Raw genomic sequence first — 15,198 nt, 5'->3', positions numbered from 1 at the left:
CTCCTTTTTAATGTTCTGCCAGGCCTTTACTGCAGCGGCTTTACTTTCAGTTGCTGTTTGTTTGTGGGCCTTTCTGTCTGAAGTTTAGTCTTCAACAAGTGAAATGCCTGCTCAGTTGAGTTAAGATCAGGTGACTGACTTGGCCATTCAAGAATTTTCCACTTCTTTGCTTTAATAAACTCCTGGGTTGCTTTGGCTGTATGTTTTGGGTCATCGTCCATCTGTATCATGAAACGCCGCCCAATTGATTTGACTGCATTGAGCTGGATTTGAGCAGACAGTATGTCTCTGAACACCTCAGAATTTATTCGGCTGCTTCTGTCCTGTGTCACATCATCAATAAACACGAGTGTCCCAGTGCCACTGGCAGCCATCACACTGCCTGACTCCGCCGTGTTTTACAGATGATGTGCTATGCTTTGGATAATGAGCTGTTCCACGCCTTCTCCATACTTTTTTCTTGCCTTTATCATTCTGGTAGAGGTTGATCTTGGTTTCATTTGTCCAAAGAATGTTTTTCCAGAGCTGTGCTGGCTTTTTTAGATGTTCTTTAGCAAAGTCCAATCTAGCCTTTCTATTTTCTTGAGGCTTATGAGTGGCTTGCACCTTGCAGTGCACCCTCTGTATTTACTGTCATGCAGTCTTCTCTTTATGGTAGACTTGGATATCGATACGCCTACCAAGCCCTGGAGAGTGTTGTTCACTTGGTTGGCTGTTGTGAAGGGGTTTCTCTTCATCAAGGAAATGATTCTGCGATCATCCACCACTGTTGTCTTCCGTGGACGTCCAGGTCTTTTTGCGTTGCTCAGTTCACCAGTGCTTGCTTTCTTTCTCAGGATGTACCAAACTGTAGATTTTGCCACTCGTAATATTGTAGCAATTTCTCGGATGGGTTTTTTCTGTTTTCGCAGCTTAAGGATGGCTTCTTTAACCTGCATGGAGAGCTCCTTTGACCGCATGTTGTCTGTTCACAGCAAAATCTTCCCCATGCAAGAACCACACCTCAAATCAACTCCAGGCCTTTTATCTGCTTAATTGAGAAGACGTAACGACGGACTTGAACACACCTACCCATCAAATAGCCTTGGAGTCAATTGTCCAATTACTTTTGAGCCCCTGAAATGAAGGGATTGTGTTCAAAAAATAATTTAGTTGCCTCACATTTTTATGCAATCGTTTTGTTCAACCACTGAATTAAAGCTGAAAGTCTGCACTTCAACGTCATCTGAGTTGTTTCATTTAAAATTCATTGTGGTGACATACAGAACCAAAATGAAAAAAAAGTTGTCTCTGTCCAAATATTTATGGACCTAACTGTATGATCACTGTTAACATCTGTTTTATGTAATTTTTTATTTATTCTGAGTATTTCTTTTTTAGTTATCGGAGGGCACTTTTACAATCAACCTTCAAGAGGATGAAGTATATACGTTAACAACACTTCAAACAGGTTTAAAAGGAAATCATTCAAAGCCACCTGACTCCCAGCCTTTTCCTAAAAAGTATATGGATGATTTTAAAGTTCGTAAGTATCCTGGGTTCTAAGTCCATGTCTAGTCATTGTCTGTGTAAATTCGATACATTCTCTCTTTGTCTGTGTGTGATTTCCTCCAGGCACTCTGGTCTTCACCTCACATCCTCAAAGATGAGAAGATCTGGTTATCTGGAGATTCTAAATCAGCCTGTGTATGTGTGATTTGTCACTGTGATGGACGGGTGCCTAGTCCAAGGGTGTCTTTTGCTCAGTACCATCTGGATATTCTCTAGCCCACGCAATCCTGAATTGGATTAAGACAGGTTGAGAATTGCATAATATGGTACAAGGCATGAAATTTTAAAAAGGCTTGTCATACATGTGCTGCTGCGACTTTAGCTTTAAAGATGTTTATCCAATTCATAAAATGGATTCAGATCTTATTTAAGAATTTCATCTATCCATCCATTTTCTAAACCTGATCTATCACAAGAAGGGTTCCAGGACAGCTAGAGCCTAGGGCGCAAGGTAGGAACAATCACTGGACAGAGCACCAGCCCATCAAAGTGATTTAAGAATTATTTTTCTCGATTCTAAGATCTGCAATTTTCAGGCAAATAACTAATCCAAGGTTGAGCACACCATGTCAAGTCTTTATTCAAATACTATGTATTGGAGGTTCAAAAACTGAAGAATTCTTTCAAAAAGCTCAGAAGTACAAAGACCTTGTAGTTCATTTTATACATGATGTTTAGGTGAAATACCCACACAGGGAAGAATTCTGCCTGATGTTTGGGGGAATCTTCTTCCACAAAATTTGGTACAGTTGCAGCTATGATTAGCCTACTCAAAAACAGAACAGAGAGTCGTAGTATGCCAGCACACAATCTGGGACAGGGACAACTAGTCAATAAGGAAAATATAATTCAAATCAAATTTTTAGTTGATTAATTGTGGAAACCCTACTGCTTTGTGCTGTATAGCACACTAAAAGCACAAACATACAATTAAAAAAAAGCAGTCCTCAATGTAATGGTAAAATGGAAAATTCAGGTTGCAGGTGTGACACTAGAATGCTGCACGGCCAGTAGATGACAATTTCATATACTACAAAAAGCAATATTTTCCTGGATAAGAAATTTGAACATATGTTTGAAGAAATGCTTAAGAAGACAAAGCTGAGAGCTGTTCTAAACAATGTAATACATTAAATTAGTAAATGTGTTACCTGTTTTGCACAATATCTGGCGGGCCAGTGCGCTACTGGCCATTAATGCAGAAATGCAACTGGTTCCAGTAATTAAAGGGTGATACATCTCAGCCTTCCTAGAAAAGCCTTTATCTGATAATTGAATCTCGTATTCCAGAGGAAAAATGCATATTCATTACTGAAATGACTCCTGGTTCTTGGGTGGATGTTTGAGGGGGTCTCAGGAGTTTGTGTACATGTAGTTTATACAGTTGAACAAAGCTAAACACCCCTTGGTATCTTTCAGAAGCTACTGCAAAGATATGGTTTCCAGGGGCTGCTGATGTGTTTTATTTGGTCCCCGAGTCGTGCAGTGTGAGGACTTTGTTCACATATATGGCATCAAGCAAAGTCTAAAACGGATGTGTCTTGCCTCCTTGCTGTTTATAATTTTCATGGACATGGTATTTGGGTACTGCTGTTAGAAGATGATGATGTCTTCTTGGTCTGATCAGACTGTGATACCCAATGTGCAACCGAGTGGTTCTCAGAGAATTAGCTGATGCAAGTTTATGGTCTGCTCCTGGAAAAGAGTGACTTTCTGTTTGTAGATGCCAAGGAACAGTTGTCCCAAGTGAATTCGTTGTAATATTAAGAATTAATTGGTGCAGCAGCCACAATTTAGGGATCATAGTATCAGTATGTTTTGAAAAAGCAGTGGCTTTACTTATTGGTCATGTTATATCCCTATCCTCTCTTATAGTCATGAGTGCTGGGTACTAGCTGAAGTAAATGAGATTTCACATACTAGCAATTAAATGAGGTTCCTGAATGGCAAAGCCAGGCTCACTCTCCAGTATAAGGTGGGCAGTTTGGCAATATGAGGGGACGTCCATGTTTGTTTAAAGTGCAGCCAGTCAACTTGACTTAGACTTGTAGTGGGTGCCTCACCCAGAGACCCAGAAGTGTACTCATGATACATTTTGAAAGATTGTTTCTGTCGACTAGACTGGGAGTAGTTGGGAATTAACTAAAATGTCACAGAGACTATTGGTAAAGAGAGGGTGTTATGGCCAACATGACTGTCACAAATTTAAACAAATGAAACGTGAACTGAAAATGTCTTTAGGCACAGCCAGGTCCATTAGAAACAAATAGGGAGAATAAGGGACAGCAGTTAATCTGTATAGAACAAATAGGACTGAATATCCTATGATGAAGGAAGGGCATGCGACTAAAATCCCAGACTGCCCTTATTCAACTAAGTTTTCCATGAAATTTGATTGCATGTTGTAACTCCTGCATTTTATATTCACAGTATACTAAGATAAGGCGATGATAATACTTAACTTCATTGCTGCTTTACTGTTTTTCATTAACAGGAAACCCTCAATTCTCTGAAGCTCCATACTTTGCTGATCAGACTGGTGTTTTTGAGTATTTTATTAATACCTCTGATCCTGGGGACCATGTATTTACTCTGCGTCAAGTTCTCATTCAACGTCCAGTTACATGGGTTGCAGATGCTGATCAAACGATTAGTGTTATTGGGGATTATAAATGGTATGTATAATAATAATAGCTACAGTATATACAAAATTAATTTTGGACTTTTATTTAATTCAGTTTATTTGGTAAAATAAATTATATCATTTTAAACTGTACAGTAGTAGGCATATATTGGTTCACACTGTTGAAGACTCGGTATAAAGAAACCTACCATTCTGATTCTAGTTAGGTTTCCATTGTGGTCAGTAACTTCTTTTCATTAAAATAAATTTATAAGTGCTCTGTTTCTTACTGTGTACGAGTCATGTGAAAAAGAAAGTACACAAGTAATCATTGGATATTTGTGCAGACAGTACCTACAGATAAAGGTTATGAATAAACGATGCATAAAACTAATATGTTGTGTTCATTCTCATAATCTATATGAAGAAAAATATCGATTTGTCAAATGGAAAAAGTAAGCAAAGCCCTATATTTACTACCACTACAAATCCATAAAAGTAGGATTGGGTGTTCCAGATCAGGTGCCAAAGATTAGCACCTCCTTAGGAAGTATGCAAGTGCACCACAGATATCTAGGATTTGGAGTTCTCTTCGATTTTGACAGTTATGGTGTCATCCTCTCTTAAGGCTGCCAGAAAGAAGGTTGTGGACGCTTATGAGCCAGGCAAATGATTTTAAAAGATTACTGTGTTATTTCAAAATGAATCATTCCACTATTAGGAGACTCATCTATAGTTGGTATACATTTTAAACGATTGTTAATTTGTCCAGGACTGGCCGACCCACCAAATTCAGCCAAGAGCTGACTGTTTGACACTAAAAGAAGTCTCTAAGAATCCTAGAATTTCATTGCAGGATCTGCAGGCACCCTTGTAAAAGCTGGTGATAAAGAGCATGCATCTACAAATCAGAAACAGATTGTACAAATTTGACCTCCTCCTACACATTTATAACTCCTAGCTTTAAGTTTTGTAACACAATTAACAGCATGGTGAGACCTCACCTTTCTCCAAGTCACCACTTGACACTTCACAGCCTGCTTGTGAAATTTTAGGGTCACTAGACTAACTATGCAACAGAACCTATCAAGAACTCTTAGTTTGAGTTGATGATGCTGAAGTTCTGCTTAATCTTTTGTTGTGCAAAGCAACAAATGAAACTGCTGCAGCAGTTTAGACTGGCATGGGGTCAGATATTAAATACAGTTAGAGCTCTTTCTGACAGTTGGGATAGAGCGAAAAATGAACATTACAGCATTTTCATTTGACTGGTGCGTTTAGTCCTAACAAGCCATGAGCATAAATCAAATTGATTTAATGGTAAAAGGATTTGTCATATTTTCTTAATACACAATTAATGTTATTTTATTCCAATCAACATCATTTTGATTGCCTCAATACATGTAAACTTGATTGTGGTTGAAATGTTGGCAGCAAATTAGGGGAACTTTTGAACTTTAACCCCATTTATTTTAAAATTGCTTTCCTTTGATGTGCCTGGTATGACTACTGTATGACTCAAAATGGTGTTATAATCCAGTGAGTGCCAACTCCTGATCTAAGCTTAAGGAGTACATTTTTTCCATTAATTTAAATTCTGTCAGCTAATTTGTTATTTTGCCCTATGCACATTTTGTTGGCTTCTTTCTACCATTTTAGGCAGAATATTACAGTTAGCAGTGATGTCTATATGGAGGCAGTTAACAAAGGTGGAGTCTTTATTGCTGGAAGAGTGACTAAAGGAGGGGGAGAAGTGCGGAATGCAAAAGGAGTTTTCTTCTGGGTATTTCCAAATGGAACTTACAAAGTTTCCAATGATATCCGTAAGTATAAACAAATGTCACAATTGAATTTTTTATACTTAGAAGTATTTAATTATTGTGAAGCCCAGGAGATTAAGAAAAAAATCTATTTTATCAAAATTACCTGTTTATGTGAAATATGAGATATATATTTATATAATATATATATTCTCTCACATCAAGAATATGAAGTCACTAGTAATAAATACTATTGTTGTTACTATTAATTTATCCTTTTTGCATACAGAGTTACAGTATTATTGAACAGAATTCAGATAATCAGATTTATTCATAAACCATTCTAAATCATCCAAACAACTCCTACATTTTACATACTGAGGCTGACTCGATGGTACTGCTGCTCTTTCTCGGTATATTGCAAAGATATAATGAGGTATACTCATGGGATTCAATAATTTTAAAAGTAACAAACATGTCAAAAAACATTAATAAACAGATAACTTGGATTGGTCATAAGCACTGTCAAAATATGATAGTTTATAATATTACAGTAACTGTTGAAAATGAGGGCGGCACGGTGGTGCAGTGGTAGCGCTGCTGCCTCGCAGTTAGGAGACCCGTCTGGGTTCGCTTCCCAGGTCCTCCCTGCGTGGAGTTTGCATTTTATTCTTCCACGTGTCTGCGTGAGTTTCCTCCCACAGTCCTAAGACATGCAGGTTAGGTGTATTGGCGATTCTAAATTGGCCCTAGTGTGTGCTTGGTGTGAGTGTGCGCGCCTTGTGGTGAGCTGGCGCCCCGCCTGCGGTTTGTTTCCTGCCTTGCGCCCTGTGTTGGCTGGGATTGGCTCCAGCAGACCCCCGTGACCCTGTAGTTAGGATATAGCGGGTTGGATAATGGGTTGGATGGATGGATGTTGAAAATGATAGGAATGTTCTGATTAGGTTTTTAGGGCCAGTACTGATTACCAAGTTCATATTCCTTGAATTGGCCAGTTATGATACTGATTCCAATTTGTTGTTTTTATCCTTTTAAATTTCTTTTTCATTAAGCCCCTCTTTAACCAACCATGTAAAAACCTAATGTTCTGTATTTGCAGACCATAGGTATTGCTTGTTCATTTCTTATTAACAAAATCAAATTGTACTGGATTATTGTTCAGGGACCATACAAAATACTAAAATAAATAAAATTGCTGTAAACATTTTTAAACTAAGAAAACATGTACAAAATACTTATTTCAATAATACATATGCTATAAAAGAAAATAAAATTTATTTTCATAATTACAAGGCACAAGTATGTCAAGAAGATGCAAGGCTAACATGCTTAACAAATTTACAAATAAAATCCAACATATTTGGCTCTTAAGCTAAAACCCCTATTCTTTGCTAAGTAGAGAGGGCAAAATTTTCTTTGTATTCTTTTTCTAATTAAAAACATGAGCTGCTGTAAACACAAAATGCAAATTCCCTCACCATCCACACTCGGACAAGGAATATCCATTTTAATTAAAGGACAAAATGAAAAGGTCTGAACTCGGTCTCTTTTCATTTCTGCCAAAAACATGCCGCTGCTTTCTTGCACTCTGCCGTGCTGTGCAAGAATAACACCAACTCCTCGTATTCCCCTTTCTTTAATGTAAAAGCCAATATTCCTGCCTTCACTCTTTCCAGAAGTGTGACTGTCTGCTTTCTATTCACAGGAAATGTGGCAGGAAAATGACCCATGTGATTCCTTAACTACCATAATACTTCTCATAAAGAAACTCTACAACTTAATTACCATAAAGCCTAGAAAAGCAGATTCTGAAAAAATCATTCACCGATCATAAATCAAGTTATTTGTGATGAAAATCAGCAGGTCTCAATCAGTAGCCAATTGCTTGAAGCATGACTAGAAAATAGTGTTAGGGTTTTTTTTTTTTATTTAACAATAATTGAATGTATTTCCCTAAATAAATCTAGTTTATTTATGAACACCAAAGAGATGTTGGCAATACTAATATGACTTAAATGTCTGTGTGTGTGTCGCTGTGTACAAAAGGATGGAAATGAAGATATGGTTTTGGTGAATCCCTCCTTTGTACTGCTTGATGCTAGATTACTTCTACAGGCCTAAAAGGAATTAGACAGATGTAGAAAGTGAAAGCCAGTGTAAAAATTATGTATCATTTTTCTAGGTCATCTCCTATCTTTCAAAAAGTCTCACTTGTCTTATTACAGTTAAGAAAATCTTGAGACGAGATTGTTGCCAAGAGATTTTTTCAAGTCCTGCCCTACTCTCAACAATTTTCAACCACACTCATGGTCCTCTCGCCTCTCATTCATGTGAATGCTTTTGTCAGACACAGTTCCTGCACTCTCAGCTCTTATAAATTTTTACGTTTTCCTTTAACTTTAAGTTCCCAGTAAAAGAATTTCATCCTGAAGGGTTATCAACAGAAGAAATGAGTGCACAGGCCATCCTAGCACCGAGAAACGATGAAGTCAAACAAATTAACACGAAAATTGTCGATCAGTTACACGGCAGATTGGTTAAATGTGTATCAATAGACTATGCTGAAACAGTTGGTGGTGGTGATGCAGAAAATTAAAACATCAACTTACAATATCCCGTAGAATATCTACAACCGCCAAATTACTGTTGAAAGAAGGATGTACTTACTGTATAGTAATGTTATTGCGCAATTTATGTTTGAGCGATGGGCATGTCCCCGTGACCCTGTAGTTGGGATACAGCGGGTTGGATAATGGATGGATGCATGGGTGATAGGCTATGCAATAGGACAAGATTAGTTGTATTCAAAATTGGTCGAACAATTCTGACTTGTAAAATTTTAACTGGCGACAAGAAAGGTGTAATGTAGTACATCATCTGCGGATAACATTAGACACCAAAGGAGATCTTGATATGCCATTTGTGTTAAAAACATTTACCGTTTCCTGTTAGACTAGCTTTTGCTATGACAATTAAGAAATCACAGGGACAAACATTTAGAAAAAGTCAGTTTATTTAATAGAGAGAAAGAAATGATATTCACTCACAGGCAGTTATACATCACGTTGTCACGATCAAAGTCCAAACACGGAATCAAAAGTCAATGCGACATTGATGAAAAGTTAATTAAAAAAATAGTTTTTACTGAAGTTTTACAGTAAAAGTGTAAGTTTAAAAAGTATTTGCTTGTTAATTTCAAACCCAAACAGAACAAAAACGTATAACGCAACGAATACCTCTGATGCAACATGAAACATAATTTTCTTTCAATTTATTACATCTTACTATTTTTTACTATGGTTAATTACTCGCTGTAATGTAAAATAGTTCTATTAAGCATATGTAACAATTCCCATGAAAATAACAATCTGTTTAAATTGTACATCCGCTTCCCCATATGTGAGCAGACGATCTCTGAAGTGGCCAGCGCATAGTGCCTGCCTGGGGGTTGGCGAGCGAAACGAGCGGGAGGGCAGAGCATCCTAGTTTAATAAAAATAATGAGATAAGAACTTGAATATCCAGGAAAAAGTAATACATTTCTGAGTACATTCAGTAATTACTTGACAAATATGTTGTATTACTTCTGACGGTATTCTGACCAAGCACCTGTTTTTACATTTTTAATTACTTTTTTTAACTGTTTTTTTTTTTTTGCAGAGGGACATATTGTGTTAGCCGTAGGTAAATCGGGTACGAGAGCAGGCATTTGGCATACACTAAGCCTGCAAATAAAGGTTTGTGAAATTTCATTTTGTCATTTCTGATGCTGGATGTTTGTATTTTGCATTTTATCAGGATAACTTAATATTATTATTAATATTAATATGTCTTGGCATTCATATAGCTCTTTTCTCACTAGTCAAAGCGCTCAGCAATTGCAGGTTAAGGGTCTCGCTCAAGGGCCCAACAGAGCAAAGTCCCTTTTGTCATTTATGGGATTTGAACCGGAAACCTTCCGATTGCCAGTGCAGATCCTTCGCCTCAGAGCCACCACTCTACCTGCATATCCACCTCCATATTAAACACTTCATATTGTTTATTACAATATACATGAACTTGTTCACATTTAACTGTGTTAAACCTAATTGTGTGTTTTAAATATAAATGTTAATCTGATTTTTATTTAATAGCACTTTGTTGATCTCTAGCGGAAATTTACTTTCTTCAGCAGCAGCATAGAACATAAAACAGTGTGTGTATAACATTATGAAAAATACTAAGTACAAAATAGTATATAAGTGCAATACCCAGAACTATACTTACAATATAATAATTCTATTATATAAAAATATTGTCCCTGTTTGTGTGTCTATTGGGAGGTACATAGTTTGATTACAGCAGGCAAAAAAGAGCCCAAAATAGTGCTCCAGGGCAACACCGCATGCAGAGGGTGATTAGCCGCATCAGTTAGGACGTTTTCTAATTCTCCCATCACCCTCTTTTCTGCTACAGCCTTCGTTAATTCCAGGGTCCATCCAGGTATACACATGGTCATGCGGTGGGTAGCGCTGCAGCCTCGCAGTTAGGAGACCCGAGTTCACGTCCCGGGTCCTCCCTGCGTGGAGTTTGCATGTTCTTCCCGTGTCTGCGTGGATTTCCTCCCACAGTCCAAAGACATGCAGGTTAGGTGCATTGGCCATCCTAAATTGTCCCTTGTGTGTGTGTGTGTGCCCTGCAGTGGGCTGGCATTCTGCCCAGGGATTTGTTTCCTGCCTTGCGCCCTGTGCTGGCTGGGATTGGCTCCAGCAGACCCCCGTGACCCTGTAGTTAGGATATAGTGAATTGGATAAAGACTGACTGACATGTTTAAAAAGCTGTCATTGTGATATAGTTAGTTTTACTTTTGATCAGCAGTTTTCACTGGATTATTATTATTATTTTTTTTTTTGTAACTATTTTGCATTTATTCCACAGGGTTATGAAGCGTCAGGTTTTCTGAATGGATACCCACTATGGAAGAACTTGCGTATCCTGGGACCAAAAAATGGCTGGGCAGCAATCGGTACAGAAAAGTTTGAAAAAGCACAGTTTGATAACTTCTATCTGGGAGCAGACTGAAAAAATCCAATTGCTAAATTAAAATGTCAAACTTAATCAAGAGTGCAAAACCAAAATGCTCTTCTAATTTTATTATAAATTCTTAGGCAATATACTGTATAAATTGATTATTAAATGTAAAGGTTTTCTGATTATAAATCCAAGGTTTTGAATGAAGGAGATCTGTGTAAATACTACTCATGCCTTTAAACTTATTGCATACATTTTGAATGTGCAATTATTGGAGATTAAAAATGTGCACTTTTTCATTTTCATGTATACATTTACTGTATTTCATGTTAGTAGAGATTACCTCTGTTGCTGTCTGCCATTGTATGTTATTTTTTTATTATTTTAATCTATTGTGAATTATTAAGTGAACAAAATATTTAGTTTTTTATTTATTATTTATATGCAGGAACAATTTAAAGGAAGATCATAATATAGCAAAATCAAGTTTTTTTTTATTTTTATTTTATTTACGATATGTGAGAACTACATCAGCATCTTACTCCAAGTTTAGGTCTGTTCTTTCATGCTGTCTTGATGAAATTATAACAAAAGCTGACTTTTAAAACAAGCAGTGTTCAAATACTTGAGGTACTGAATAAAGACAACTGCACTGATTCCATTCAGTCCGCCAACATTGTGAAATGCACTGAATTTATCATTTTATGTAAAACAAATTGAAATTTCAACAATTACATATTCTATAAAGCCATTTCTGATTCTTAATTCATAAGAAGTGCATAAAATATAATAAAAGTTTAGAAAAGCATAAACTAGAGCATGCTCTTTATTTATATTGGTTATTGTTATTTGTTAGAAAAATTCTAAATATGGTTCAAGGTCTCATGTGGTGTTGTGTGGTTCTTGTACTATAAATTTTGTGAAGCCATTCAATAATTGCTATTATGCTTTTTAAACATTTATTACTAACATAAAAGTTGAAACATAGGACGTTCAACAGAGAATACTGTAAAACATGTAAAATATACATTTACTAAATCAACAGATGTTCAAAACTTGAATGGCTAGTATAAGAGAAAATCAGCACCCACTGTATATACTGTAACTGCAGTATTAATTATTGAACTGGCATACCATCCAGACTCTCTTTAACTTAACCTGCTGCAATTACTTCCAAATGCCTGGGACCCTGCATTAGAACAAGCAGGTGTGAAAATGGAATGAATACATTATTATGTTGGAAAACTTAATATGACAATAATAATAACAGGTTAATAGAAATGTAAAGTTCAAGTAGTATGCTGATAGTAAAAAAATTCATAGGCAGAAAAGGAAACAATAAGAAATGCTACTTGGATCATTTATGTGTAGCATGTTTGGCCTCAGTCGTGTGGGACTCTCTCTCTCTCTCTCTCCCTCTCTCTCATATATATATATATATATATACATATACATATATATACATATATATATACATATATCTATCCTAATAAAAGGCAAAGCCCTCACTCACTCACTCACTAATTCTCCAACTTCCCGTGTAGGTAGAAGGCTGAAATTTTGGCAGGCTCATTCCTTACAGCTTACTTACACAAGTTGGGCAGGTTTCATTTTGAAATTCTGCGTGTAACAGTCATAACTGGAACCTACATATGTACATACTGTATATACCAACCATAGCCTGCAGCTCGGTCGCCGTGTGAGGCGGAGTTGCGTCCCTCATTGTCACGCCTCCCACGAAATTGAGTGCCTGCCCATATAAGGCCGCCCGTCAGCGGCAATCCAATAAAAAACACTGCCGCTAAATATTCGCGGGTTAAGGACTGTGCTTAAGGAAACAAAGATGAGATGGTCAGGGTGGTGTTTAGCACTGACAAGCGCGGGTATTTTGCTAGTATATATATATATATATATATATATAGTGACAGATAGGGGGCGCTATCGCTCCTTTGAACCCTTGTCCAAGACGTCAGACACCAGGTAAAAGTCCAATAATTTGATTTATTTGAACTACACAGTGCACAAAGCACCCTCCTCTCCACAATACTCAAATACTCAATACACTACAATAAACAATCTTTCACACTCCCAGATGCGTTGCCACCCTTCCACCCAGCTCAGCTCGCTGTCTGGGAGCTCCCACAATCCTTTTATATTCCCTGACCTGGAAGTGTGCCAATCCCCAGGCCATGTGATCTCCTATCACTTCCGGGTCAGATAAAAAGTCCTTTTCTTCACCCCAGAAGCACGTCATTCCACTTGTTCATGTGACTCGGAAGTACTTCCGGGTCGTAAGGCAAATAACCATTGTTCCTCCCTGCAGCGTCTCCTAGTGGCCTCCATGGTATCCAGCAGGGCTGTGTATAAAAACTCCAATGTCCATGATGCCCTGCTGGTCTTTGGGGGACCTCCATACTGCAGGGAGGGATCCACCTGGTGGCTAATGGGTATTAGGCGGGATGAACGGCCGGCCATACACTATAATATATATATATATGTATATATAAACTAGGTGGCTCTGCCCCCTGTTCGCTTCGCTCGCCAACCCCTGTTTGGTTAAGCGGTTTTAGAATTTTAAAAGCTTTTTTTTTTTTCTTTGGAATTGTTTCAATTTCATTATTTGCACTTTTACAAGCTTCATTAAAATCAAAATTTTGGAGTGACCTTTTCTTAAAGGTCGCATTGAATTTTGATTCCGGTTTTTGAGACACATTGTGACAACGCACCGTATAACTGCCTGTGAGTGAACATTGTTTCTGTTTCTCTAATAAAAAATCCGACTTTTTCTAATGTTTGTCCCTGTGATTTGTTAATTGTCATAGCAAAATCTATTCTAATGGGAAACTGTAAACATTTTAATACGAATGGCATATCAAGATCTCCTTTGGTGTGTAATGTTATTCGCGGAATATATACATTACCTTTCTTGTCGCCTGTTAAAATTTACATTTAAATACACACCTGACTGAATTGTGTTTATTCTGTGAAATTCAACTTGTTGTTGCTTTAACTGTTGCAGGACCACAGATTCTCATAGCGTATGATCTATGATTGTGTAACTCTGCGTTTTGTGCATTGAATGATGCGAATGCGAAAAGACTTTGTTTTCTGCTCTTTGCCTTTTATTCCTGACCTCAATTTGTCCTGCTATTTTTCCAATGACACCTGGTCCTGATGATTAATTTCCTTTTGTTTGCGCTAATGCAATCTTTACTATCTTTTTTTTGATACTGTAGCGACCGACGTAATAACGTGTCACAGAAGTTCGTAACCCCAAACACAACTTTCTAGCCCCCTCTCCAACCCCTCATTCCCCAGGTCTCACCCCCCCCCTTACCGCATCAATCAATACCCCGCTATCAGTCTTCCACGCTGTACTCCGCCCTCCCTCAATCGGACCTAACAGTCACTTAAAACAAAAAAGGCTTCAACCTGGCTTAGACGCTACAATACGTTCGAATTTTACTGCTTTCATATTCTTTTCCTTTCTCTGTATGCGTATCGCGCCATCGTTTGATCGAGCCTTTCGAATTCCACTGCTTTCATAATCTCTTATCTGCCTTTATTTCTCTCCAACGCTTTTGGGTCTCTTTTCTCTTTCTTCTTTGCTTAGTCGTTGACGTTTCATCGAGAACGTATTGTCCTTATACGCTTTATATGTGCTGAGAGCACACGATCTGTGTGTGCTACGTGCCTTTACACGACTGAGCGTTTTGCTGGCTTGTGACGATGTGGGTTCGGCTCCACGCTCCCATCTGATATTTGGAAGCCCTTGTTACCCAACACCGTCAATAATGTCACCGAGTGAGCTAAACAGTGAGACAACATTTGAGCAAGGGAATGGTATAAAAAAGTTCAAAAGTGCTTTTATTAAAATATCCAATAAAAACAAACAAAAATGTTCAAAGTGTCCAAATAAAGTGCAGTTTACTTTCATAAAGTTCAATAAATAATCCATAAAAAGAACGTGGAGGTAAAATCAATAAATAGAAAAAAACAATCCTTTAAAACGAGGTTAAAACAACACTGGAAGCAATCCTTTAAAAACACAAAGTCCGGTGTCTTTTTACCTGGCCGCTCCCCTGCTTCTCCCATTGGGCTTTGCAACAGGAGAGTCGCCATACCTGCAGCTGACCTTCTCCTACTCAGCTGATCTGGTGGCCTTCCGATTCCTGGCTCCGGTTCAACTCATCTAGACCGAGACTTGGGCTCCCCAGAAACCAGGACGCTCACACTGGGGCTTCTCTTCCCAATC

At 37.8% G+C, this 15,198-nt stretch overlaps 1 protein-coding gene across 1 annotated transcript in view; it reads left to right on the top strand.

Annotated features, from left to right (window-relative positions):
• galcb (galactosylceramidase b) overlaps positions 1-11,751 on the top strand; it is a 39,382-nt gene extending 27,631 nt beyond the window's left edge. The window contains exons 13-17 of the mRNA XM_039741310.1: positions 1,381-1,525; positions 4,046-4,226; positions 5,834-5,997; positions 9,594-9,670; positions 10,851-11,751. Of these exons, the coding sequence (XP_039597244.1) occupies positions 1,381-1,525; positions 4,046-4,226; positions 5,834-5,997; positions 9,594-9,670; positions 10,851-10,994 (711 nt within the window). The 3' untranslated portion in view covers positions 10,995-11,751. The remainder of the gene's footprint in view (positions 1-1,380; positions 1,526-4,045; positions 4,227-5,833; positions 5,998-9,593; positions 9,671-10,850) is intronic.
• The last annotated feature ends 3,447 nt before the right edge of the window (positions 11,752-15,198 follow it).

Source organism: Polypterus senegalus, chromosome 18, assembly GCF_016835505.1.
Source record: "Polypterus senegalus isolate Bchr_013 chromosome 18, ASM1683550v1, whole genome shotgun sequence".
NCBI classification, from domain to species: Eukaryota; Metazoa; Chordata; class Cladistia; order Polypteriformes; family Polypteridae; genus Polypterus; species Polypterus senegalus.
Note: the sequence above shows the minus strand (reverse complement) of the source record. Positions and strands in the feature narration are given on the sequence as shown.